Genomic DNA, 25,272 nt, shown 5'->3' on the forward strand with positions numbered 1-25,272 from the left:
AATAAATATCCTAAAAATACCATATGCTATTTCAATGCTTCTGCAATAGTCTATGTGAAATGGATGAATGATATGCAATATGCAGAGTGCTTTCTAATGCAAACCCTAAGGTTTCTACTGACTCTACATGCATGAATGATTCTCTCCAAGTGGGTTTTAAGGGACTTGACTGATTCACTCACTCACTATGGCTAAGGAATGACCTACGTAGCTCGTGCTTATCATGGACTAAGGATAAAATGGGATCACGACGTACAACAAATATCATCCTAGAGGATACTAATATTATACAATGTTGCACTAATGATGATGAGCCATCTTGTCACCATGCACTACAGTGCAAAGTGCATGTGACACTCCCACTCACCCATCAAGATATTAACCACCTCATTCGCACTGATCTCATGAGATTGGAGGTACCCGGGTGGCTCCTCAACAGTTATCATGTGCATGCCACATGGGCACGACTAAGCCAAGACTTTGGCAGCTGATTAATCAGATTGATTAAGGCTTTTGGAGGCTCATGATGGCACAAGAAGGGTCAGCAGCATTTAAAGGATTTATTGTCTTCTCAACTGGCTATGTTGGCTTGTTCCAGGGCATCAAATGAGCCTATAAAAGGCTTAACATGACATTGTGTTGATCACCAAGATCCCCTCGTGGGATTTGGTCATAGACTAGCATAGTCAAGATTCCTTTTTAGGTCTGCTTTAGGCCACCGGGTTTGTATAGTCATACACACACTGTTGATAATATAAAGATATAGTAGATTAGGTGAAAACTCTGCATTTTTCTCTTTTCTATCCATTGCTTCTACATGGTTGCATCTGTGTTCCTATGAAAGGTGCTTAGGGCTGAAAGAAGACGCAGAGCTTCCGCACATTTAACATTGGTATTAGGCATCAAGCTCAGTAACGCTAAGCACTGATGGTGTCCCAAATGAAGATGCACAGTTCAAGGAGGGTGACACAGACATGGAAGAAGATCCCAGGAGGTTAGTTGGTGGTGTTCAGCAAGACCCAAGGGGAATGGAAGCCTGTGAGCCCATATGCTTTTGGGGCATCCACAAAAAGCTTTCAAGAAAACAGTTCCAAGGGATGATGATCATCCAAGGAGTGGAGTGAAGATGCCAGACTCAATACTCAAGATAAGAAGACCAAAGAAGTGTTCAGGGACATGGCATGAAAGACAAAGGACAAAGTGGAACCATAGTTGTTTCTCGTACCGGTACGAATGGGTTTGTTCCGTGCGGTTCGTACGGTACGGTACAAGTTTTTCCCCCCCCCCCCTCCCTCCCCAAATTTTTTTCCTTGAAAAAAAAAATTCCAAATGCTTTAAAAAAAATATAAAAACCCTACTTTACGAAGATCCCAAATGCTCGCAATACTTCGCAACTTTCGTGTCCACTCAGTATTCCATATGGGGTTGTTGAGAGACCTAAAAAATATGGCGAGGTAGACTGGTAGTGTACACTTGATTGGTAGGATGAGAGAATCTTGCTACATCACTTGGGGATCCCTGGTATAGGTAGGCTAGACAATTAGATTCTCAAGTTATGTACGAGGGAGAAGATTTGGACATGGCCATTTTGATCTAGAGAGGAGTCCCTAAACTTATCACCCTAGGTGCACTCCTTGTATTTGTGCAAGGACGGTCCCTTAGTCAAACGTTACACTGGGAGACCTTTGGTATTGCATTACCCATCCAAGTTCTTTTTTGGAGACAATCGGAAGATCCAACCGGGAGAGACTCAAGCACTGTAGACTCCTCCCCTCCCAACCTTCCCTCACATTCAAGCTTGAAGCTCCATAGGTTGTAAGTGTAAAAAATAAGAACCGTATTTTATCGTACGGTATCTGAAAATTTCATATTGTACCAAAAATTCCCGTACGGTATCGTATTTTCGTATCGTGACAACCATGAGTGGAACAGATGCATCAACCCACACCAGACTTTGGAGTGGAATCAGAGGATTGCAAGGTTTTCAGTAGGAAGGTTGCCGCTTGTGCGTGGACATTGGGAGAGCTGTTGGGATTGATAGATGAAAGGATCTGTCGGTTGTGCTCACTAGAGGTGGAGACAAAGGAGCATTACATTTACAGTTGCCTCGCATAGATTGATGAGAGATGGCTGTGGGTTATGTGGACAGCAGGCACCTCATGGAGAGGTACATAGGGCAGCGCACATAGTAACACATTTGGCAAGCACGATGCAGCTAGACAAGAGAGGGCATGGTCACCCCTCGGTTGAAGATCATTTGTTTTATCAAAACAGACATCATCCACACCCTCCGCCAGGGACGTTGGGAACCTCGTAGAGTGACAGACTATGCAACGGCACTGCACAGCCTTCCTATGTGCTTGGAGTTCGGATACCTTTCTCACCTGGGGCCACGCCAGTATATTCTACTATATTAGTCTCCCAATGTGGCTTTCCCCCCTCGCCCATAGGTGTAGTCTCCTTCTGAGAGCGGCTAGCAATGGAGGGAGCAACCCCCCCCCCCCCCCCCCCCCCCCAAAAAAAAAAAATCCTAGTATTTATACCTCTTCAGAAGGTTGTAATCTGCCTCAGAGCAGATGCTCTTTTTCTACTAATGGAAGGAAAAAAGGATAGAGGATGCTCCTCAAGCAATAGTCACCGTGAACCAGGGCCCAAAACCAAACACCAACTACCATGCAAATGCATAGCCCAAATTCGGAGTCAACATGCTACTTGATGACTCCTGATGCTCACAAGAGGATACATGATTACATCAGGGAGACAGTGCACTTTTATATCTGCTTAAGAGGTACTTGCGCTGAGCCCCATGATCAAGAGACTACATGGCTATAGCTAGAGGAGATGCTCCTCACTTATACTCATGCGCACACTTAAGGCGTAGTGGTGCTTTGTGTGTATGTAATCATGCTTCCTCTACAAATTGGATTCACAGGGGTTGCCTGCCCTTTTAATTGGGTGCTCTATGATATGTACTTTTTTTCCATGTAAAATGATGGACATACATATAGACCCTCGTTAGACCTTAATAACAGTTTCTTTTCTTTCTCTCGAGAGTGTTATTCTTGGCAAGCCATGGCTATGCTATTGCACCTTCAGCACAACGTTTCATGCTGCAGCCATGCGCTTTCAACAATCTTTTTCCTGATCCTGCTTATCAGCTAGGTGAAATGTTGAGACATAACCAGTCCTATGATGTTGGTATTTATTTTCTGTTTTTTTTCCCTTGTTTTCAAAGTTCAAACCATCTTAGAAGCGACCGTCTTCATTCAGTTAGGATGTTTTGACAACTATGGGTACAAGAAGGATGCCACTTTCACCCACTTTCTTTGGCTCTACAACAAGCATGCACACTTCAAAGATGCCCTAAGGGCAGATCTGCTCTAGCAGAGGCAGTAGTCTTCATCCTATCTATGATAACATTGTACAAACATTACACATGCCATATGCTGGCAGTCAGATTCAACACATTATAAACCCATTATATCCTTCTGTGAACCAAGCAGTACAGTAAAAATCTTTAAGCCAACAAATTTGACAACTAGCTCAGAATTGACTTACTCCCATTCCAGCTTGCCTCGGTTCACGAAAAACCCCTCATGCTTTAATTTCGCCTTGTCAACTGAAAAATACTCGTTCTGCAAAACACCAGGAATTGCTTACCGCATAAAGAACTGAGATTAAAAAACTTCCCTGGGGATGGATGCAAAATATTGACATACCAGCTCCCTATCATCAATAAAAGAATCTTCTGTATCGTATTGATCATCATCAGGGAAATCATTCAAAGTGTCATTTTCATCTGTACTATCGTCTCCCTGCGAAAATCAAGTGATGTTACTTAGAGCAGAAAAAAAATATTTACATCATTGTTAGTATCACTGCCCTACAAAATCTCAGTGTTGCATCATATACACATAAAAGGGGTTGTCTGCAGGCCCTTGCCCAAGTGGCTATCACACCATTTTCAATAGTACCATCACTCCCATGCAACAGTCGACTGCTAGAAACATGTGTAAAAAAGACCAGCCTAAAGCTCATCAAATTCTCTTGGTTGAGGTGAAATTGACCTTGTAAATCCTCTCAATCTTTTCGATGACAGAGTTGAAGCGGTTGGGAGGAGCAGGAAGCGGATCTTTCTGCAATACTACCTAAAACGTCAATAAACCAAAAGCTTTGTTATGTTTGCAACATTTTGAAAGCACAACTCTTATTAACTCTTCAATGCAAGCAGCTCCTATACCAATGCATGTGTACTGAGTTAACATGCTAGTTCAGTGTGTGTACTTGATCCACTGAAAAGGGAGCTCATGGAAAAGATCAGGCCCATAAGGGTCACTCCAAAATACACATAAGATGACACAATCTCCACCTCGGCTCCACTGTATGAGAAATAGGCTAGAGGCAACCCGATATGATGTGTTGAAGACCATGACCTTGGTTTTACCTAGATTGACCATGAGGTCTCTCTCATCACAAACCTCTGCAGTGCATCCAAATGCCGAAGCTGAGATCAGAACAATGTCATCCACATATAATAGAATGGGCAACAGTGCTTGAGCAAATCGTAAGCTTGCACCTCCAAATTTGTCCACAAAGGGCGAGATCTCATCAATGTACCAACCAAATAGTATGGGAGAGAGCAGGCAACCATGTTTGACCCCAATAGTGCTGCAAATATGCCCAAAGAGCCCCCTTGGTGCCCGTACTCTACCAATCACTACCTCATATAAAGCCATCACAACTCATATCATGCTTGGTGGGAACTCGAGCTCTTGTAATCGTCCTAGCTTGCGGAAATACACAAAGCAACAATATATATGTTGTTTTTGTACCATTACAGTGAAGATGTGATCAAAAGTCGAGTGGTTCCTCTTGAACCCAGCCTGTCCTCATGCTCTTATGTTTGAGTCTCTTTGCCATGAAGCTGATCTGAAATTCTAGTATGGCCCCATAAATCTTGGCTTGTATATGGCCATTCATAATAGTCCTCAAATTACTTAGGGCAATCGAGTATCCTGCTTTATGGAAGGGAACAATGGTGTTTGTGCTCTAGGAGGGGGGGAAGCCTTCACAAAGGGCTATATTAAAGAGTTCTGCAAAAATGGGGGCTAATATATGGTGCCCATGTGCAAAATGTTCCACGTATAGATCTTCATGATCCTTCACTGTAACATTATATAGCTTTAATATAGAGCCCTAGTGGCATTGATACTGTTGAAAAGGATGGATCATGTGGGGCATTGGATATGTAACATATGTGAGGTGTGAGGTGATCTGGAATATCATAGAGCTGTCGTGCATAGGCTTCCCAAAGGAAAGGGTCTGGGATGGGTGATGGGGTTTTCTTTTCCTCAGAAATGTGCTAGGCATTTAAGTTATCCTCACTCAAAAAGAGCTAATACAACTCCCGTTCGCGTATGGCTAGGAATAAACACTTCTTCCTGCCAATCAAATGACGAAAGGTTATTTGCATCTCACGTGCCGAGATCAGCCCATGTTGGGGTAAAGGCATTATGCCCACCCTTATAGTGTGTACAAGCCCATAAGTTTTATAGTACAAAGTACACTTAGTACATTAAAAGTACTAAGTGCACTATGTGCACTAGAGCAAATATACATGTGTGATAGGGGAGTCACACACTTATACTTTGTGAGTTGACTTATCCCCACATGTCTCTCTCCCTCTCTCTCTCTCTCCCTTCTTCTCTGTGTGTGTCTCCCACATGAAACCCTAACTGTTTCAGCTGACCTTCTTTAGCTCCTTCAATTGGTATCAGAGCTTGATCACCTCCCTCTTCTCACAGTCCCCTGTTGATTACTCTACTGGTCGCTTCCTACTGGCCGTACCATCTGCACGTGATCACCCTGCTGTTGGTCACACTGTCTATTGTGCGCCTGCTGGTCTTACTTAGCTGGTTGAAGAGCCCTGTCTATTGCTGGTCGTACTGCCCTGGCTGCCCAGCGTACGCAGCCAACAGACCACGCAGCTGAGCCAGGCGTGCCCAACCACAGCGTGGGCTGCTCAGCTACAGCCACGCTGCCCAACCAAGCAGCCAACAGCTGCTGCTCAGCCGGCGCACCACAGCGCAACAGCAGCATCATAGCGCAGCCAGCTCCCAACCTGCACAGCAGCAGCTCTCAGCTCGCAGCACCAAGTCCAGCAGCAGCTCCCTTCAACAGCCGTACAGCACACAGCAGCATCCGTACCTGCACAGCAGCAGCAGCAGCACACGAGTCAACAAATACGACGCAATCAAGAAATTCAGTCTGCAAATCGCAAGAAATCAGAAATTTCAGAGGTATTTGCTTCAATTTTGGGATTTGCATGTCCATTATCATCAATTGAGAAGGTACAGGTCCTAATGGCTCAGATTTGAGCACAATTGGCAACATTGGGTGACATTGGTCACATTCCGGGTCAATTGGCAGGAAATTGGGTGTTGAACATTTGGGGCTTTTGATGTAATTGTGCCATTGGGCATTCATACATGCTGTATGATATGAGCAATCTCACATTCGGGGCTAAATTACAGGAAATTGGAGTGCAAATCAAAGAGCTTTTGTGCCAATTGGGTTGATTTGCATGCAAGCACTGACATTTGATGCTTTGGGCAATGTGTTGATGCCTATCAAGCACTCAATGTGCCAGTAAATCAAGGGGCTTTTATGTGTTGGATGTATATGTGGCCAGGGGGAAGCATTGTGAAGACTCTGGATGCCTTCATGTGCATTAATGTACCATTCATGATCAGAAATTGATCTTGAATCAAGGGGCTTTTCAAGATTTTGTGCTTGTTGAGCTTGGCAAAGCAGCAGGGAAGACTTTCATGCCTTTAACCCTCAGTAATCCACTTGCAGTCAAGGGGCTTTTGCCCAATTTCTGTCCGGGACTGTTGTCTGCAGTGGTGGGGACTGTCAAGGTCTCATTTGGACAGCCAGGAGAGCATTTATTGCTACTCTACTTGCTGGTACAGATTTGGTACAACTTTGTACAAGTTTTGGCATGGCTGTACATTGATTTGAGTGAGGAAAAGGCTCATTTTCAGCTGCTGTACTTGCCGGTACAGATTTGGTACATCATTGGTGAGCACTTAGTACTGTTGTACAGTATTTTGGAAGGGGAAGAGAGCACATCTAAGGTGCTATCATAAATCTGCAGCAACCAGATTTTGGTGATTTTATCACATTCAGTGGAGGAGAGTTGCATTCGTGCTTCCGCAATGGGAGATAAACTTTGGGAGAACAACTGTGAGCACTTTGTGTGCTTTGGTGCAGTGTTTGCACATCTTGCAGGGAGTCAGGCATTGACTGTGTCAAAGGTTGCATATTGCTATGGCAACCACAGGTGAGAGCTCTTCATTGCTTCACATCAAGAAGCTTGAAGGCTCACATAATTATGACATTTGGCAAACCCAGTGCTATAATGTGTTGCTCCAGAAGAAGCAGCACAAGCCCATCAAAGAAAGGGGTGTAATGCTTGCTTCTCTTACTGCTGCTGAAGAATGGGAAGATATGGATGAGCTGGCAAGATCCACCATCATGTTGTCTGTGTCAGACTCTTTACTTTTCAGCATACGTGAAAAGAAGACAGCTTGGGGAATGTGGCAAAGATTACAGGACTTGTATGCCCAGCAAAGTGCCTCAAGCAAAGTGTATTGGTTGAAGAAACTCATAGGTCTTCAAATGAAGGAAGGGGCGTCTATGACAGCCCATCTAAATGAGTTTAATGGTGTTGTCAGCCAGGTCATCCATCAAAAGTTGGCAATGGACGATGAGTTCAAGGCCACCTTTCTCTTATGCACTTTGCCAGAGAGTTGGGACACATTCAGGACAGCCACTAGCAATTCAAATGCTATGCTGTCATATGCAGATGTGGAGGGTGCTCTCCTTCAAGAGGAGATGAACAGGAAGAACAACTCTGTTGGAAAGTCCAATGCAATGAATGCACATGGGAGATCCCAGCAAAGGGGTAAAAGCCAAGAACGGGGAAGGAGCAAGTCCCGCTCCAAAAAGGACTTGGAATGCCATTATTGTGGCAAGAAGGGACATTTCAAAAAACAATGCTACAAATGGAAGAATGATCAAAAGGAAAAGGGCAAAGGCAAAGACAAAGACAAAGATGAAGCCAAAGATGCAAAGCCAAAGGGCAAAAGTGGAGTCAAGATTGAAGAAGTCAATGTGTCACATGCAGGTGACAGTGAGGATGAAGTCGTATTCATGTCTTCACTTGATGCCCATTCACTCCATGCAGGAGATGGTCATGGTATGCACTCATGGATCATTGATTCAGGTGCCTCCTTTCATGTCACAGGTTGCAGAGACTTGTTTGTCAGGTATACTGCTGGCAATGAAGGAGTAGTTTATTTGGGTGACAACCATGCATGCCAGATTCTTGGCAGAGGTGATGTGAGGCTTGTGTTTTCAGATGGCTCACAGCTTATGCTCCATGATGTCAGGCATGTGCCTGAGATCAAGAAGAACCTGCTTTCTACTGGACAGCTTGATGATGCTGGTTATGTTACCACATTTGGTAGTGGAAAGTGGAAGATTAGTAAGGGCTCACTGGTTGTTGCCAGAGGCTCTAAGGTGGAGACTCTTTACTTCATGCATGCTGGTGTCTGTCACCATGCTAATGTAAATGCAACCGAGAAATCTCTATGTGGCATAGCCGGTTGGGACACATGAGTGTCAAAGGAATGGAGCAATTGTCTCATTTTGGTTACTTGCCTTCTCTAAAGTTCTCAAGTTTTCAGTTTTGTGAGCATTGTATATATGGCAGGCAACTCCAGTGCCCCCGCAAGAAAGCTCTTGGACAGAAAGATGCTCAGTTAGAGCTTGTGCATACAGATGTATGTGAGATGCCTCAACTTTCTTTGGGAGGGGCAAAATATTTTGTCTCTTTTATTGATGATACCACACGCAAGGTGTGGGTTTATCCTCTTCGTTTGAAGAGTGATACATTCTCAGTGTTTGAGAAGTTTGTTGCTCATGTTGAGAATCAAACTGGCAAAACACTGAAGGCTTTGCGTTCCGACAATGGTGGAGAGTATATGTCCAAACAGTTTCAGGACTTTTGTGATGCCAAAGGCATCAAGAGGGAGCTCTCTGCTCCTTATGATCCTCCACAAAACGGGACAGTAGAGAGGATGAGCAGGACCATTCAGGAGGTCCGTTCTATGTTGTCACATGCTGCGTTACCTCATGGTTTTTGGGTTGAAGCTGTTATGACAACCGTTCATCTTAGAAACAGGTCACCTAACACGAGGCTTGGTGGGAAAGTGCCAGAGGAAGTATGGACAGGGAAGCCTCCGTCCTACAAGCACTTGAGAGTGTTTGGTTGCGTTGCATACGTGCACATACGCAGGGAAATACGCACCAAACTTGATCCTAAGTCTCACATATGCATATTCCTAGGATATGGTCACAGAGGTGAAATGGGGTATAGACTTTGGGATCCAGTGAATAGAAAGATTATACGCAGCAATGATGTCGTTTTTGATGAAACATGCATGTATAAGGAGCCTGCATAGCAACAGGAGCCTGGTAGAGTCATCTTTGATGATGATGGACATCATGGACAACAACCAAGGGCTGTAAATCAGCCATTACAGCAACAAAACCAGCCCTTAAATGGTGTTGAAAATGGTCCAAATGGACAGCCAGAGATGGCAGAAGATATCCCTATGGATATCCCACAGTTAGAGGAGATACCAGGCATGATCTTTCAACCTTATGGCATTGGAACAGGAGCCACCAATAGGTGATATGCAGGCTGGACAGCAACCTGCAAATGATGATCATTGGGTAAGGAGGTCCACAAGACCCTCCAAACCCCCTGCCAGGTTTGTTCCAGGGGTTGACTACTTGATGCTCACTGACTGTGGGGAGCCCTCTTGTTATAAGGAGGCTTTACAGAGGGCAGACAAGGCTCTTTGGGAGCATGCTATGAAGTCAGAGATGGATTCTCTGTACAAAAATGGAATATGGGAGTTGGTGCATTTGCCTACAGGCAAGAAGGTTTTGCCATGCAAGTGGGTTTACAGGCTCAAAGTTGCACCAAGATACAAAGCCAGGTTAGTGGCTAAGGGCTTCAAGCAGGAATATGGTGTGGACTTTGATGAGATCTTCTCTCCAGTGGTCAAAATGACCACACTTAGAGCTGTATTAGCTTTGGTTGCTCATGATGATCTGGATTTGATTCAGATGGATGTGAAGACTGCTTTTCTTCACGGTGATCTCCATGAGGAGATATATATGCAACAGCCAGAGGGTTATGCAGTGAATGGAAAGGAGAAGCTTGTATGCAAGCTGAAAAAGAGTCTTTATGGGCTCAAACAGGCACCAAGGGAATGGTATCATAAATTTGATACATTCATGAAATCCCAAGATTTCAGGAGGAGTGACATAGATCACTGCTTATACACCAAGAAAGCTTTGGATGGCAGTCTATTGATCCTCATGTTGATGATATGTTGATTGCCGGGAAATCTCGTAAAGAGATGGATGCCTTGAAGAAGAGGCTGCATCAAACCTTTGATATGAAGGATTTGGGTGATGCAAATCACATTTTGGATATGCGGATACTTCGGGACAGAAATCAGCATGTGTTGTATTTGTCTCAGAAGGAATACATTGGCAAAGTTTTGCAGAGATTCAATATGGAGGGGGGGAAGAAGACTAGTACTCCTTTGCCTCCATATGTGAAACTCAGTGCTATGGACAGCCCACAGTCGGATAGTGACAGGGCTGATATGGTCAAGATTCCATATGCTTCAGCTTGTGGCAGTCTCATGTATGCCATGGTTGCTACCAGGCCGGACATTGCATTTGCAGTGGGAGTCGTTATTAGATACATGGCCAACCCTGGCAAGATGCATTGGGAAGCAGTGAAAGGTGTCATGAGATACCTGAAGGGCACACAGGATATGTGCATCTGCTTTGGCAAACAGGATACATTAGTGCATGGTTACACCGATTCGGATTATGCCGGTCATCCATATAACCGGAAGTCTACTACCGGTTATGTGTTTACATTCACAAGAGGTGCTGTGTCATGGATATCCAGGATGCAGAAGTGCATTGCCTTATCTACTACAGAGGCCAAGTATATTGCAGCCACAAAGGCTTGCAAGGAGGCATTATGGCTATCTCGGTTAGTGGTTGATTTGGGTTTTACAGGGGATATTCCATTGTTGCATTGTGACAGTCAGAGTGCCATCCAGTTGGCAAAGAACCCTGTCTTTCATGCAAAGACGAAGCATGTGGATGTGAAGTATCACTTCATCAGAGAGGTGATAGAGGACAAGCTGATTCAGCTTGTCAAGATTCATACGGATGACAACCCGGCTGATCTGTTGACAAAGAGTTTGCCTCCAGAGCGGTTTGCTCATTGCAGACAATTGATGGGCATTGGATGAGGCCAGTTTCAGCCTTGTATATTATCATGTACATGCTGATTTTTTCTTTTCCTTCACTTAAGGGCACATTGCCTTTAAGTGGGAGGTTGTTGGGGTAAAGGCATTATGCCCACCCTTATAGTGTGTACAAGCCCATAAGTTTTATAGTACATAGTACACTTAGTACAGTACTTATCCCTACATGTCTCTCTCTCTCTCTCTCCCTTCTTCTCTGTGTGTGTCTCCCACATGAAACCCTAACTGTTTCAGCTGAGCTTCTTTAGCTCCTTCAGCCCACGCTCTCTTTTCCGAACAATCTGAAGTTGTGTTTTCCAACATTCATTATTGTACCACCATTTTGTGGTTGTGTATCCTACGGGGATTTGGGGGTGAAACAGGAGGTATAAGAAAAGGTAGCACGGGCGGAATTATGGATAATGGAGAGTTGTGATGTAGGTGAGGATATGGGCAACTTAAGGTCGCGTCCTAAGTGTGGCGAGATAAGTGTTCCTCATAGGTGGAGTCAAAATCATGGTGGAAACGAATGCGGATGGAGGTAGAAATGGGGAGGGGAGTCCAAGGTGGGTGGTAAAGGCAGTCACGACATGGTGAAAGCAAGGTAAGTATGATCCGGTCCTATGGGTGGAGGTGGGATAGTGGAATCTCTTAAGTGAACATGGTTTCAGCCACTCAGAGGGTGTGAGTAGAAGGAGAGATGGAGAGATATGTCAGAGGGCAATGGAAAGATGTAGACGAATGACAAAAACCTTGAAGCTCCAAGAGAGAGATGAGAGAAAACAGCAAAACGCTGATGCACTAATCCTCAACAAAAGAGTGGATACAACCAGCCCGTAGGCGAGGAGTAGACTCCGTAGACAGAGGGCTGAAGGTGCTCACCAAAGTAATCAACAAGAATGATCAAGGAATGAATTGAATGTCAGGAAGCAGCACATATATATACTTCTATATGAGCTGGCTGATTGCATCCTAGTCCCTCACACGACCTGAAAATAGCAAAAAGGCTAAAAGCCTGGCTACTAGGCACTCGAGGCGAGAAGGGCATGCTGTTGCATGGCTAGATAGTTAATAGTAGAGTCTAGACTATAGAGGCTAAAAGCCTATGTCACCATCTATGTCAGAGCTGTCGCTAGGCTCTTCAATATTCTCACTAGAGGAGGACACCTCAAAGCTCCCACCAAAATCCCCATCGCTAAGAATATTGTCCTCATCATCATATTTAAGCTCCCTGATATCATCATGAACTGCCGAAGAAGACTCCGCAATGGAAGCATCCTCAACTCTAACCGCTGCAAGGGTAGAGCGCCGACTTGTGAAGCCATGTCTGACATAGGTAGCAACTGGGTAATCAGAGCCTCGGGAGCCAATAGTAAGAATGGGCCGAACCTGTACTCCCCCTCTAGCTCGGCAGCCACAACGAGTACGAGAGACTTGTCTATCAATCTCCTCTAGCTCTTTGTAGAGCTCCGCATATATAGCCTCCTCCTCTGCATTACGCTCCTTGTGGACACTTCTAAGAGTTCCCATCATCAACTTGAATCCGTCGATGTTTATCTACAAGTTCGTAATTGATTACCACATTAGCGAATGCGGGGCCCCTCTGATCGTTATAGTTGATGAGCTCCTATAAGAATTGAAATTGTCCATTCTCATCATCGAATAATGCTTTCGGTAGGAAAGTATCCCTAGTTGAAAGCAACTCCTAATCTGTGAAAAGTGAGAGTGCTTTGTAGGCAGGATGCAACAAAGCAGCAAGGCGATGGATAGACCTCTTCATCCACTTCCATCTCTTCTCCACAAAGTGCCGAGATAGCATCGCGTCAAGGAGTAGCCTCAACGAGATCACTGAATTTTGAAATAAATAAAGAATATATTATATGAGAAAAAAGAAAGGTACATTCTACTCCTAAGCCCCAGCAACGATCATCTACCCAGTAGTCATCTACCCAAGGTAAGGGGGCCCAAAACAACAAAGACCAAAAGAACCAAAAGAAAAATTCTCAGGGTCAATTGGGCAATAAGAAAGATTCTACATCCAAGGAGACTTTTGAGAAAAAAGCTAAGGAGGGCATCACTGGAGGTTACCTCCAGCTGGATGAACAGACACGGCACAAGACAGATAACCGTCGTTTCTTCTACCACATTGTGGGACAAGGGAAAAAAGAGCACTAAGTTGCAGGCTGAAAAATCTGCCAAGGCATCCACTTCCACAATAGCGACCGTAGCATCCCCATCCACATCTCCGACATCAGCCTCTAATGCCATCTAGAAATTGCCCACTTTGAATTCGGTGCCACCACTGGTATTTGATGATAAGCAGGAGGGTGAGGCTGAGGGACAGACGAAGGCTCTCATCTGTGCCTATGGCACTACAAGGGAACAGCAGTTCATTGTCCTCTTTGACACGGGAAGTTATTCATCTCTCCGTAGTTGGCAAACACTTCAGTATATTCATATGGTACAAAAAGGATGTACAATCTTGCGGCCCTTGGCTACCTTCATGAAAAGGTAGAAACCTAATCTAATACCTATTCTAGTGACCAAGTCCATGGCTGGACCGAATCAACAAATCAATGAGCTATTGTGCCCTTTTATAGGGCATAAAACCCTTTATGGACTGGCCAACCTGCTGTCAACCAAGTCTTGGACAAAGTCCCTTTAGTCTACTGCAGCTGACATGTAGTTTTTTCCTCATAAATCTGGCCGACAGCCCTTGACTCTTCCATAACGTCATTCTGCCCAAACTAACAGCAACAACTCCTAAATCTGGTCCTATTCAGGTTCTTTATCTTGTTGCCCTTCAGGAAATAGCTTTGAGAATAGCCTGCACATGACATGTAGGTCCAAAATTGCAAGATATATCAGAAGAGCAGCAACCAACGAGGCAGAAGTCATAGAGCCAGAACAAATTCTCCTCCACAGATGGAAGCATGATTCCCGTCGAAGAATATGACAGCTTCATACAAAGTTTAAGGACCGACGAATCCATGAAGCAGTATGGCTGAATGAAGAGTTCTTTCAGGAGTACCCCCAGTTATTGGCGGACTACTTGGAAGCCCTAAACCCACCGCCAAGTTAAGCAAGAGGGAATGTCACGTGCACCCTGCACTAGGGTACATAGTGACACATTGGCATTTTCTAGGAATATTTGTCATACGACGTGACCCCATTGTGAGCACTCGGTCCAGGGACAATCAAGCATGAGCTATGTAGGTCAATCTCCAAGCTATAGAGGTCAGTCTAGAGTTAGTCCTCTTAACCCACTTGGAGGATTCATCAAATAGTGCATGTAGAAGTCAGCCTTAGCAGCAGGTTTTGCATTACAAGCATGTAGAAGCATTTAGGTCAAGATGGCATGCCCATAGGCTAGCCAAAGGCCAGCCCATGGCTGGTGGGCTTGTCAGCAGCTTGGTCAAGGGCTGTTCCCAGCCCTGACCCTCTATGTGAGGCAGCCGACAACAAGCAGGGACAGCATATCCCTGTCGGCCAGCAGCAGGGGCAGCCATGGACCTAATCGGCAGCCTGTCTTGGGCTGTGTGCAGTCAGCCAGTAGGCTGGGCAGCAGTTGAACTATGCACAGCATTTAATAGCATTAAATGCTAGTTTTCAGCATTTTTTGTCCAACATGGAATTGGCCGACAGCATCTACTGGCCAATCTGCTCCAGTAGGACATATATAAGCAAGTGCTTGAGTCCCTCATTGATCATTCAGTCTTCAGCAAAGTATTCAGCAGTTCAAGCATCAGTTCAGCATCCTACTCTCTCCAAGCAATCATTGAAGCACCTCTTCAGCATTCAGCCAACATATGTGCAGACCTAAAGCTATCTAGACTTGCATAAGTGGCCTGAAGAGTCTTCTGCGGTGCCTCAGATTGGTGGATACTCAGCCAACGTACGGTCTTCCTCATCCTTGCGTTGGGCAGTCATATCACTTGTTCTCAAGCATTGTACAGCATTCTCCAAAGAATTAATATAAGCAAATACTCCTGCTTGCGGAGGGGGCCCCTTCAGTGGGTAATTGGGACCAATACTGTGTCGACTACTTCACTTCTATTCTCTTCTCTCTCTCTACTCTATGAATTGAATGCTAAAGATCTCACCACATAAAGGTATAAAGAAGGCCCTAATGTGCGTTACCACAATTAACCTCAATGCATGTCACATCATCAGTGTTTTGCACTTTGAGCCCTGTGAAGCTGGTCGGCCTGTTTTTTTCAGGACTGTAGCCCCTTCTTGGCTGCGTTTTCTTCTCCAATGGACACATATCACTTGCAGAGGGGATTTGGTGTGGCTGGTTGCTCTGAGGCATCTTGGTGCCTATGGTGGACACTTCTTTCTTCTGAGTTGTGCGTTTTCTTTTCTGAGAGTTGAGCCCGAGTCGAGCCCGAGTCCAGTGATGGCTGCCTCGACTGTGCTTCATATGTTTTCTGAGTCTACCAAGTTGGATGGCTCCAACTTTACATTGTGGAAGGTGAGGGTGAAGTCGGCCTTGCGTGGAGTGGATCTCTACCGATTGGCTAGTTATAGCTGCAAATGCCACCCCTCCACTCTCTCTACAATTGGTGTGACTCATGCACAAGTTGGTGCTTGGGAGGCAAATGATCATCGTGTTTTCTCCTTTCTCATGTTGAATTGTTAGGATTCTGTTCTCTCCCATGTGCGTACAGCAGATGTAGTACGTGAAGTTTGGAAGGCCCTTGTAGATCTTTACAAGATTAAGTCTCTCAGACGGATTTTGGAGCTTGTGAACCTTTCGGTTTCTGCCTTTCCTTCTTTATCTTCTTTCATCACGAAGTTGAAAGAGCTCCGGGACAAGCTTGTTGTATGTGGCAAGAATATCTCTCCTTGGGATATGGCTAGTCGGCTTCTCTCCAAGCTTCTAGAGAGATTTGATGCTTATTTTCAATCTCTTGTTTCTTCTCCTTTAGCTGTTCCAGTTACTTGGGAGGAAGTGCTTCCCTCCATTATGCAAACTGAGTCTCACTTTGAGGAGTGGACCACCACCCGCTGGTTCTGATGGAGCTTTGGTTGGTCGAGATAAAGGAAAGAATCGATAGAAGAAAGGAAAAGGGGGTTCTGACAAGAGCTCCAAGGACAATGACAAAGACAGAGATAGAGACAAAGATAAATCTTCTAAAAACAAGGAGGTAGAGTGTGCCAAGCAGGGTCATAAACAACACCAATGTTATAAGAAGAAGCGGGATGAAGAAGGAAAGGACTCTACGTCTACAGCTGTGTCCCAAACCAAGAAGGATGATGGTATTCTCCTATTAGCCGGGATGAAGAAGGAAAGGACTCTACGTCTACAACTGTGTCCCAAACCTAGAAGGATGATGGTATTCTCCTATTAGCCGGTACTTCTCGTACACTCGTGCTTGTGACTTCTTAGTCCAGGTCTTGGATTGTGGATAGCGGTGTTACTGCTCACATGACACCCCATTGGGATTGGTTCGAGGACCTTACTACCAGGACAGGCCCTGTAGTTTGTCACCTTGGGTGATTCTTCTTCTATGCTAGTTCCTGGACATGGCACCATTCCCATCTTCCGCTCCTCTGACGACAAGAGGTACTTCTCTAACATTCTTTACATTCCAGATTTATCATTTAACCTTTTGTCAATGAGTGCTCTTACAGCTCAGGGTGCGAAGGTGATCTTCTCTCGTACGAGATTACTATTCGTGGTAAGGAGACTGGTAACATCTTGGCTCAAGGAGTCCAAGATAGTGGCTTATACAAATTGACCGCTTTGCTCTCACGATTCTTCTTCAGCTCTTTGGCATGCTCGGTTTGGCCATTTGAGCTATCAAACTTCTTCAACGAGCTTCTAAAGATGAGTTGGTCAAGGGTTTACAGACCATCAAGGCTCCAGCTTCCATATGTTCCTCTTGATTACAAGGAAAGCAACACCAAGTCACCTTTCTAGAGGCCACACACAAATCTTCGACATCACTTGCTCTTGTTCATGCAGACTTATGTGGTTCGATGAGTATTGCGTCTTTGAGTAAGGTGCTTGTGATAGTGGATGAGATCCAAATTTACTTGGGTTTTCTTTTTGAAGACCAAGGATGAGGTCTTTCAGCACTTCGTGATTGGAGGACTAAGATGGAAAAAGAGACCGGTTCTTTGGTCAAGGTTCTCAGGACTGACAATGGGGTTGAGTTTACATCCCAGGAGTTTCAGCAATATTGCAAGGATCATGGCATTCAGAGACAACTAACCATAGCATACACTCCATCACAGAATGGAGTTGCAGAGAGAGAATCAGACTATCATGGAGATGGCCCGTGCTTTACCTTGATGTTTCTAGAGAGGCGGCTTCTACTCCTGCCTATATTCAGAACAAGTCTCCTACAGTTGCTCTTCCAAATAAAACTCCATATGAGGCTTTCCATGGTGAGAAGCCCTATGTTGTTCATTTACGGGTATTTGGTTGTTCGGCATATGTACATGTACCCAAGGTGTTGCATGTGCGGAAGCCTTTGCTATACCAATCCACAGCCCTAAGCCTGATTAAGAACAAGATGCTAATTAAACATGATTAAGACAGAGGAGAGAGAAGAAAGAGAGATAGTTGGTGTTGTTGGTGTTGGACTCACACACACATAAACCTGCACATTAGGGTTAGGTGCAGGAAGAAGAAGCTCACACAGAAATGAGAGAGAGAGAGAGAGAGCCAAAAGTGTGGTAGCCACAAAATGCAAGTCAACCCTTGCATGTGTGTCACATCCATATAATATAGAAGTACAAAATATTATATGGATAGAGTGTCCTTTCACACTTGATATCCAAGGGGAAAAACCACATGGGAAAAAGTCTCCTTGGTTAAGCCCTCTTCACACATAGCACTACCATAAGTGAGTATATGCCTACAAATCCCCCCTGTAGTGAAAGTGTGAACCTATACAAGGTAGCACATCACTCTCTGTATGAGAGTAAGCCCAAAGCTTTGCGGAAAGCTTCAAACTTTTCTCGAGATAAAGCCTTTGTGAATAGATCTGCAACATTATCCTGTGTAAGGGAGTAAGATAAACTGATCTCCCTTGCATGTAACCTCTCTCTGACATAGTGATAATGAATCTCAATGTGCTTGGTACGTGCATGAAATACGAGATTTCTTGCCACGGCCATAGCACTTTGGCTATCAGTGAGAATGGTCGTGGGTGTATGCTGACACTCACGAAGATCAGCCAATAATCTCCTCAACCATACACAATCTACTGTAGCTGTGAAGACTGCCCTGTACTCAACCTTGCAAGTAGATGTGGCAACAATGGGTTGCTTTTTGCTCAACCAAGATATGCATGACCTGCCAAGAAAAAAACAATTCCCGCTGGTGAATTGCCTGGTATCATAATCACCAGCCCAATCTGAATCACTGTATGCATAAAGCTGCAAGCTACCACCCCTGGGATAGAACAAACCAAGATCCAGGGAACCCTGCAGATAATGAAAAATGCGTTTGACTGCTTGCCAATGCTTTGTGCCTGGGCTGTGCATGAACTTGCTCAACAAAGACACCCCAAAAGATATGTCTGGCCTCGTGTTACACAAGTAAATGAGGCATCCCACTGCCAGGATGTAAATGCCGGCCTCAAAAGGCTCTCCAATATCATGCATAGTAAGCCGTACACCTGGTTCTACTGGAGTAGAAATGGGCTTACATTCATCCATGTGAAACCTTTTTAGCAAACTTTTTATGTACTTAGTTTGCTGCATAACAATGCCATCATCTGTATGCATAAACTATATGTCGAGATAGTAGTGTAAAGGCCCCAAATCTGACATATCAAATTCAGCTTTTGTCACATGCACTCTGCACTCAGTGCATGGTGACAAACTAGCTCATCATCAGCAGTGCAACATTTGTACATTATTAGAACCCAGTAGGATGATATTTGTTGTACGCCTCTGCGTTTTGAGCATATATCACAGCCAGCAGCTGTTCAGGCCAGGTCAGCCCTACGTCTGCAAATCTACAGCAATTTCCAGAATTGCGTTTCAGTCTACAGTCTGCGTTTCAATCCAGCATCAGTTCTACAACAGTATTCTGCCTTCTGTGCATCATCCATACATGCAATAGTCATCTGGTGAAGATAACATATCATTCATAAGCATTTACAGCATAGTTACATAGCTTAGAATAGTCCACAGCAGTCCTTTCTCAGCCTCAGGTGTGCAGCCCTTCCTCATGCCCTTGGGAAGAGTACATAAGCTCAAGATCAGTTCATTGATGTGTTTCTACGGCCGTGTACAGTTCAGCCAGGCTTCCGATCCTTCGAGATCTTGCATTTGGCTTATCTATAGTCCACAGTCATTCTCTCTAAAGTAATAAAGCAAATACCATCTCGTTATCAGGATAGGGGGCCCTTCAGTGGGTAATTTGGGACCCAATCTGGTGTACAGTTCTCATATATATCTCTCTCATCTCTTTAAAGTTTGAAGTATTAAAGTGGATTGCTAAACTCAAGAAACTCAGGATACAGAAGACGGTGTGAGCATTTGTGTGACAGGATCCTTCCAATACAAAGACTTCTGCTGCATATCACATTGGTATCAGATTCAGATTGTCCACACACACCGTATCCTAGCGTGGGGGCATCTTGGATGGTTAGATTGCATTCCGGCACGACCACCGACTTCAGCATCATTTCTATAAAAGAGAGTACTCATCAGCCGGAAGACGTCTCCCCCGAAGGAGACCATGTTCTTCTGCCTGCAGAGCAGACACCATAGCTCTTCTTAGAGCTCAGAACCAGCTGCTCATGGAGCGTCTCCAACTCTTGGAGGCAGCAACAGCACGTCCTTCTCCGCCTCCAGCAGCACCCGACTACATCTCCCTCTTCTTTCAGATGGAACAACAAAGGAGAGAGGATGAGGCCCGAAGGAAAGAAGAAAAAGCAAAAATATGGGACTATGAGGAAGCCCAACGCCGGATCGACGAAGACCGGCGTCAGGCTGAACTCGCCGCTCAGGAACACCAACATGAGCTTAATCGAGAACGTATGTTACTCAAGCACCAACGGAAAAGGAGGCCATACACTTGAGGTATCAACAGCTCTTCTCAATCTCCCCACTCATAGGTGTCATCAGCCCGCAGTCCGCAGCAACATCAACCACCGTCATTCGCAGTCAACCAAACTTCAGTAAGTATGATGGTAAGTGTGATCATTCATCAGTTAATCAATTTATTCATCAGTTTAATGCTCATTTTCGATTAGCTAGGATCACAGACCCACAAGATAAAGTCCACTTAGCGGCTCCCCATCTCATTGGTGAGGCAGTCACTTGGTGGCAGCATTGGTCTAGTATTCATACAGACCAGGCCATAGGTGTCACAGCCTTTGACAAGGACATCTTTATCCATGACCTGAAGACCAGATTTCTCCCACCCCAGTACATGACCGGTCTGAAAGATGAGTTCTATGGACTCAGACAGAATGGATCCCTAGTGCTTCAGTTTTCCGAAAAGGTTATTACTTTAGCACAGCAAATAGGGCTATCTGCACAGGCCAAGTTGGAGCAATTCATTCGTGGATTGGACTCATTCGGTTCACAGTTCGTAACTTTGAACCATGTACATATGATCGGGCTTTGACTCTTGCTCAGAATGAAGAAATGAAGATGAACAGAGGCAAGCCCAAGCAGTCATCACAGTCCAGTACCAAACCCCAACAGGGGAAGGGTAATTCGTCTTCTAAAAGACACTAAGATAGAACACAATCCTAGCTCTAGTTCAGGGGGTAAGGAATCCAAGCCTAAGAAAACCCTTGAGGAAAAGGCTCAAGCAGGCATTACTGGAGGTTATCTTCCTCCAGAGGAGCAAAGACAGTATCAGTTAAAAAACCGATATTTTTTCTATCATACCATTGGGCATGGTAAAAAGGATTGTCCACAAAGGCAAGCGGAGCAAGCCTCCAAAGAGCCTTCTGCCACAGTTGCCGCAGTATCTCCCGCTCCTCCAGACCCACCTGCTACCACAAACGCAGTTCAGATCTTACCTTCTATGCATTCCATGCCATCCGTGGTACTTGATGCTAATAAGTAGGAGGGTGAGACAACAACCACACAGAAAAGCCTGATCCGGCCAAGGGCCGACAGTTCATAATCCTTTTTGACATGGGCAGTTCTGAGGACGTCATCTCTCCCCAGTTGGCTACCAACATGAGCTGTACCTTAGTGCCCTATCATTTGGAGGTAGACGGGTCTACACCTGGTCTCCGCTCTCAACAGGCACAGCAGTTTTCTTTTCAAGTTCAAAAGGCCTCATTCCAACGAGATTTCATTGTCTCTCCTCTTTTGGGATGTGACATGATCTTAGGAATCCAGTGGTTTCGTCAGTATGAACCTATTCCCAATTGGGGGCAAGTGTGTGTGTGTGTTTGAGGGTTTTTAAAATTGTGTGTGTGTGTGTGTGTGTGTGTGTGTGTGTGTGTGTGTGTGAGAGAGAGAGAGAGAGAGTATTTTGTGGGTGTGTGTGTGGGTTTTTTTGACAGTGTGTGGGGGGTGTGTGTGTGTGTGTGTGTGTGTGTGTGAGAGAGAGAGAGAGAGAGAATGTGTATTTTTAATAGTTTTATTAATTTTAAAGTTAGTGAATAGTGTGTGTGTGTGTGTGTGTGTGTGTGTGTGTGTGTGTGTGTGTGTGTGTGTTGTTTGAGGGTTTAGGAAATTGTGTGTGTGTGTGTGTGTGTGTGTGTGTGTGTGTGAGAGAGAGAGAGAGAGAGTGTATTTATCTCTAAAGGTTTTCCTGAGCCTGTCATGATTCGGGGGGATAGGAGCATTCTTGGTGTTCCTATGATTTCTCATCTCCAGGCCCAACGAGCTATGTGCAAGGAAGCAGAAGGAGCATTGATTTATGCTCAGACAACTTCTATCTCATCAATAACCGCTGTCTCATCATCTTCAATCCCTCAGTTGGCAGATCTCCTTTCTCATTCAGACATTTTTAAGGATGATCTCCTACCCAGTATCCCACAGTTAGCAGAACCTCTTAGCAAGTTTCCCTCTTGTCTTTCCAAGACTTTCAAGGGCAGGCTAGAACAGCAGTTAAGTCGCAAACATTTGAAACATGTTCCTTATGGACACATTTTCACAGTCATCACAAACCACCAAGCACTTAAGTGGCTCCCGACGATGCCAAGTACCCAGTGGAGTGATCAACACACTAGACAGGGTCAGCTCGTTCACCATGTTGGAGGAATGATCAAGTACATCCCTAGTCAGCATAACCCAGTAGTAGATGTTCTTAGTAGAAAGACCAGCAGCCAGACCAGTCAGGAGTCTACCATTCTCAACATCTCTGGAAAAGACTTAAAAAGCATAGAAGATCAGTATGTCGATTCCGCAGAGTTTGGTACTCAACCCAGTTTGGCCCTCAATTTTGAGCCTGGCCATTATTCAGTTCACAGACAGGCAAGTAAGTTTACACGAGATATCCACTTCCAGGAAGGGGATTGGGTCTATCAGTGCATCATGAAACAAAGATTGAAACAAGTGGACAAACATTGTCCCAAGCTTTCATTCCGTAGTTTTGGCCCTTTTCCAATAGTTAAGAAGTTAAGTAATGTCTCCATGAAGTTAAAGTTGCCTACCAGTTGGACAATGCATGATGTTTTCCATGTTTCTTGGCTAAAACCATATGTTGGTCGAGAAGTGTTTGATGTTTCAAATGAACAGTAGCCAGACGTGGTAAACGAAGCAGAAGTTATTGAGCCCGAGCAGATCCTTCTTCATCGTTGGAAGCATGGTTCCGGTCGACAGATATGTCAGTTCTATACAAAATTCCGAGATCGAGGTACCCACGAAGCCGTATGGCTAGACGAGGAGTTCTTCAAGGAGTACCCCCAGTTGTTGGCGGACTACTTGGAAGCCATGAGCCTGCCGCCAAGCTAAGTAGGAGGTAATGTCGCATGCACTCTGCACTCAATGCATGGTGACAAGATGGTGTTAGTCATGTCCACTCCCGGCTAGTTCAGGTGTGAACCCAGCTTACTCACGGGCACTTTTTCCCTGTGATTGGACACAGGTTTTTTCCCCGTGTGAACACACTTATGTGTATTGGGCACTTTGCCCTAGGCCTTTTAGTACTCTATCATCTGGATGTGGACGGGTTTACACCTGGTCTTCGCACCCACATTTCCCAGAAGGCAGAGCAATTTGCCTTTGAAGTTCAGAAGGCCTCATTTCAACGAGATTTCATCGTCTCACCTCTGTTGGGGTGTGACATGATCTTAGGAATTCAGTGGTTCCGTCAGTATGAGCCTATTCCCGTTTGGGGCAGGACAATTTTACTATTTGTAAAGGTTTTCCCGAGCCTGTCATGATTCGTGGGGATAGAAGCATTCTTGGCATCCCATTGATTTCGCATCTCCAGGCCAGACGCGCTATCCGCAAGGGAGCAGAAGGAGCACTCCTTTATGTTCGTGCTCAAACAGCCCCTCCCTCATTAGTCGCATCCGTTACATCTTCGGTCCCTCAGTTAGCAAACCTCCTATATCCAGACATCAGGACGTTATGCTTAGGGACGATCTCCCACTCAGTCTCCCACCCTCTCGCCCTGAGGACCATCACATTGATTTGGTCCCTAGATCAGATCCTCCTAGTAGGTTTCCCTATCGTCTTTCCAAGACTTTAGAGGGCGAGTTAGAAAAGCAGTTATCTGAGCTTCTCCGAGCTAGATTCATTCGGCCTTCTTCCTCCCCATTTGCTGCACCTATCCTATTTGTCCAAAAGAAGGACAAGTCTACAAGCCTTTGTGTAGACTACAGGGCATTAAACAAACTCACTATCAAGAATAAGTTTCCTATGCCAAGGATAGAGTACATTTTGGAGCGTTTTGATGGTGCTAAGTTTTTCACTAAGATCGACCTCAAGAGTGGTTACCATCAGGTCCGCATTTTTGAAGCTGACATTCAAAAAACAGCTTTTCAGACAGAGCGTGGTCACTACGAGTTCGTAGTCATGCCTTTTGGGCTTACAAATGCACCCGCAACCTTCAATAAGATGATGTCTAGGATTTTCGCAGTCCACATTGGGAAGTGTGTTTTCATATTCCTTGATGACATACTAGTCTTCTCAGCCACTACGGAGCAGCATGAGAAAGATGTGGAGAAAGTCTTGCAACTTTTGCGAGATAATCAGCTCTACATAAACGCCAAAAAGTCTGTCTTTGGTGTTAAGGAAGTTTAGTATTTGGGCTACATCATCGGTTCCGATGGGATTAGACTAGATCCATCAAAGGTTCAGGATATCTTAGATTGGGACATTCCTAAGACCGCCCAAGAAATCCGCTCATTCGTATGTCTTTTTCAGGCCTATAGTACCCATGTCCATCAGTTTTCCAACCTTGCAGCACCTCTTACCGACTTGCTCAAGGGGATGAAGACTCGCAACAAGCAAAAAGTCTCAGTTATAGGCAAGGCACTTGATGCATTCCGTGCACTCCAGAAAGCTGCCTCAAAAGCACCTGTATTAAAGTTAGCATCATGGGACGAACCTTTTGAGGTCATCACCGATGCCAGCAATGTAGCCATAGGTGCAGTCGTCCAGCAGGACAATAGACCCGTGGCATATTACAGTAGAAAGTTGGATGTCACCGAAAAGAATTATTCGGTATATGACAAAGAGCTTTTGGGTGTGATCACAGCGCTCAAGCATTGGAAGCCTTTTCTTTATGGACAGGCTTTCACAGTGAAAACAGACCACCAAGCACTTAAGTGGCTTCAAACTATGCCAGGTGCCCAGTGGAGTGATCGACAGGCCAGGTGGAGTCAAATCTTCCAACAGTTTGGAGGTATGATTGAATACATCCCTGGTAGGCATAACCCAACAGCAGATGCTCTTAGTCGAAAATCCAGCATCC

At 45.0% G+C, this 25,272-nt stretch overlaps 1 protein-coding gene across 5 annotated transcripts in view; it reads right to left on the reverse strand.

Annotated features, from left to right (window-relative positions):
• Positions 1 to 25,272, reverse strand: part of LOC147628049 (ubinuclein-1-like) — a 61,029-nt gene that overhangs the window by 14,331 nt on the left and 21,426 nt on the right. For all 5 annotated transcript variants that reach the window (XM_086815020.1, XM_086815018.1, XM_086815016.1 and 2 more), the window contains exons 2-4: positions 4,068 to 4,148; positions 3,720 to 3,815; positions 3,559 to 3,635 (exon numbers count right to left, since the gene is read on the reverse strand). In XM_086815020.1, coding sequence (XP_086671146.1) covers positions 3,559 to 3,635; positions 3,720 to 3,815; positions 4,068 to 4,148 — 254 coding nt within the window. The remainder of the gene's footprint in view (positions 1 to 3,558; positions 3,636 to 3,719; positions 3,816 to 4,067; positions 4,149 to 25,272) is intronic.

The sequence above is a fragment of the Cibotium barometz genome, chromosome 20, assembly GCF_041138505.1.
Source record: "Cibotium barometz isolate CiBa-2024 chromosome 20, ASM4113850v1, whole genome shotgun sequence".
NCBI lineage: Eukaryota > Viridiplantae > Streptophyta > Polypodiopsida > Cyatheales > Cibotiaceae > Cibotium > Cibotium barometz.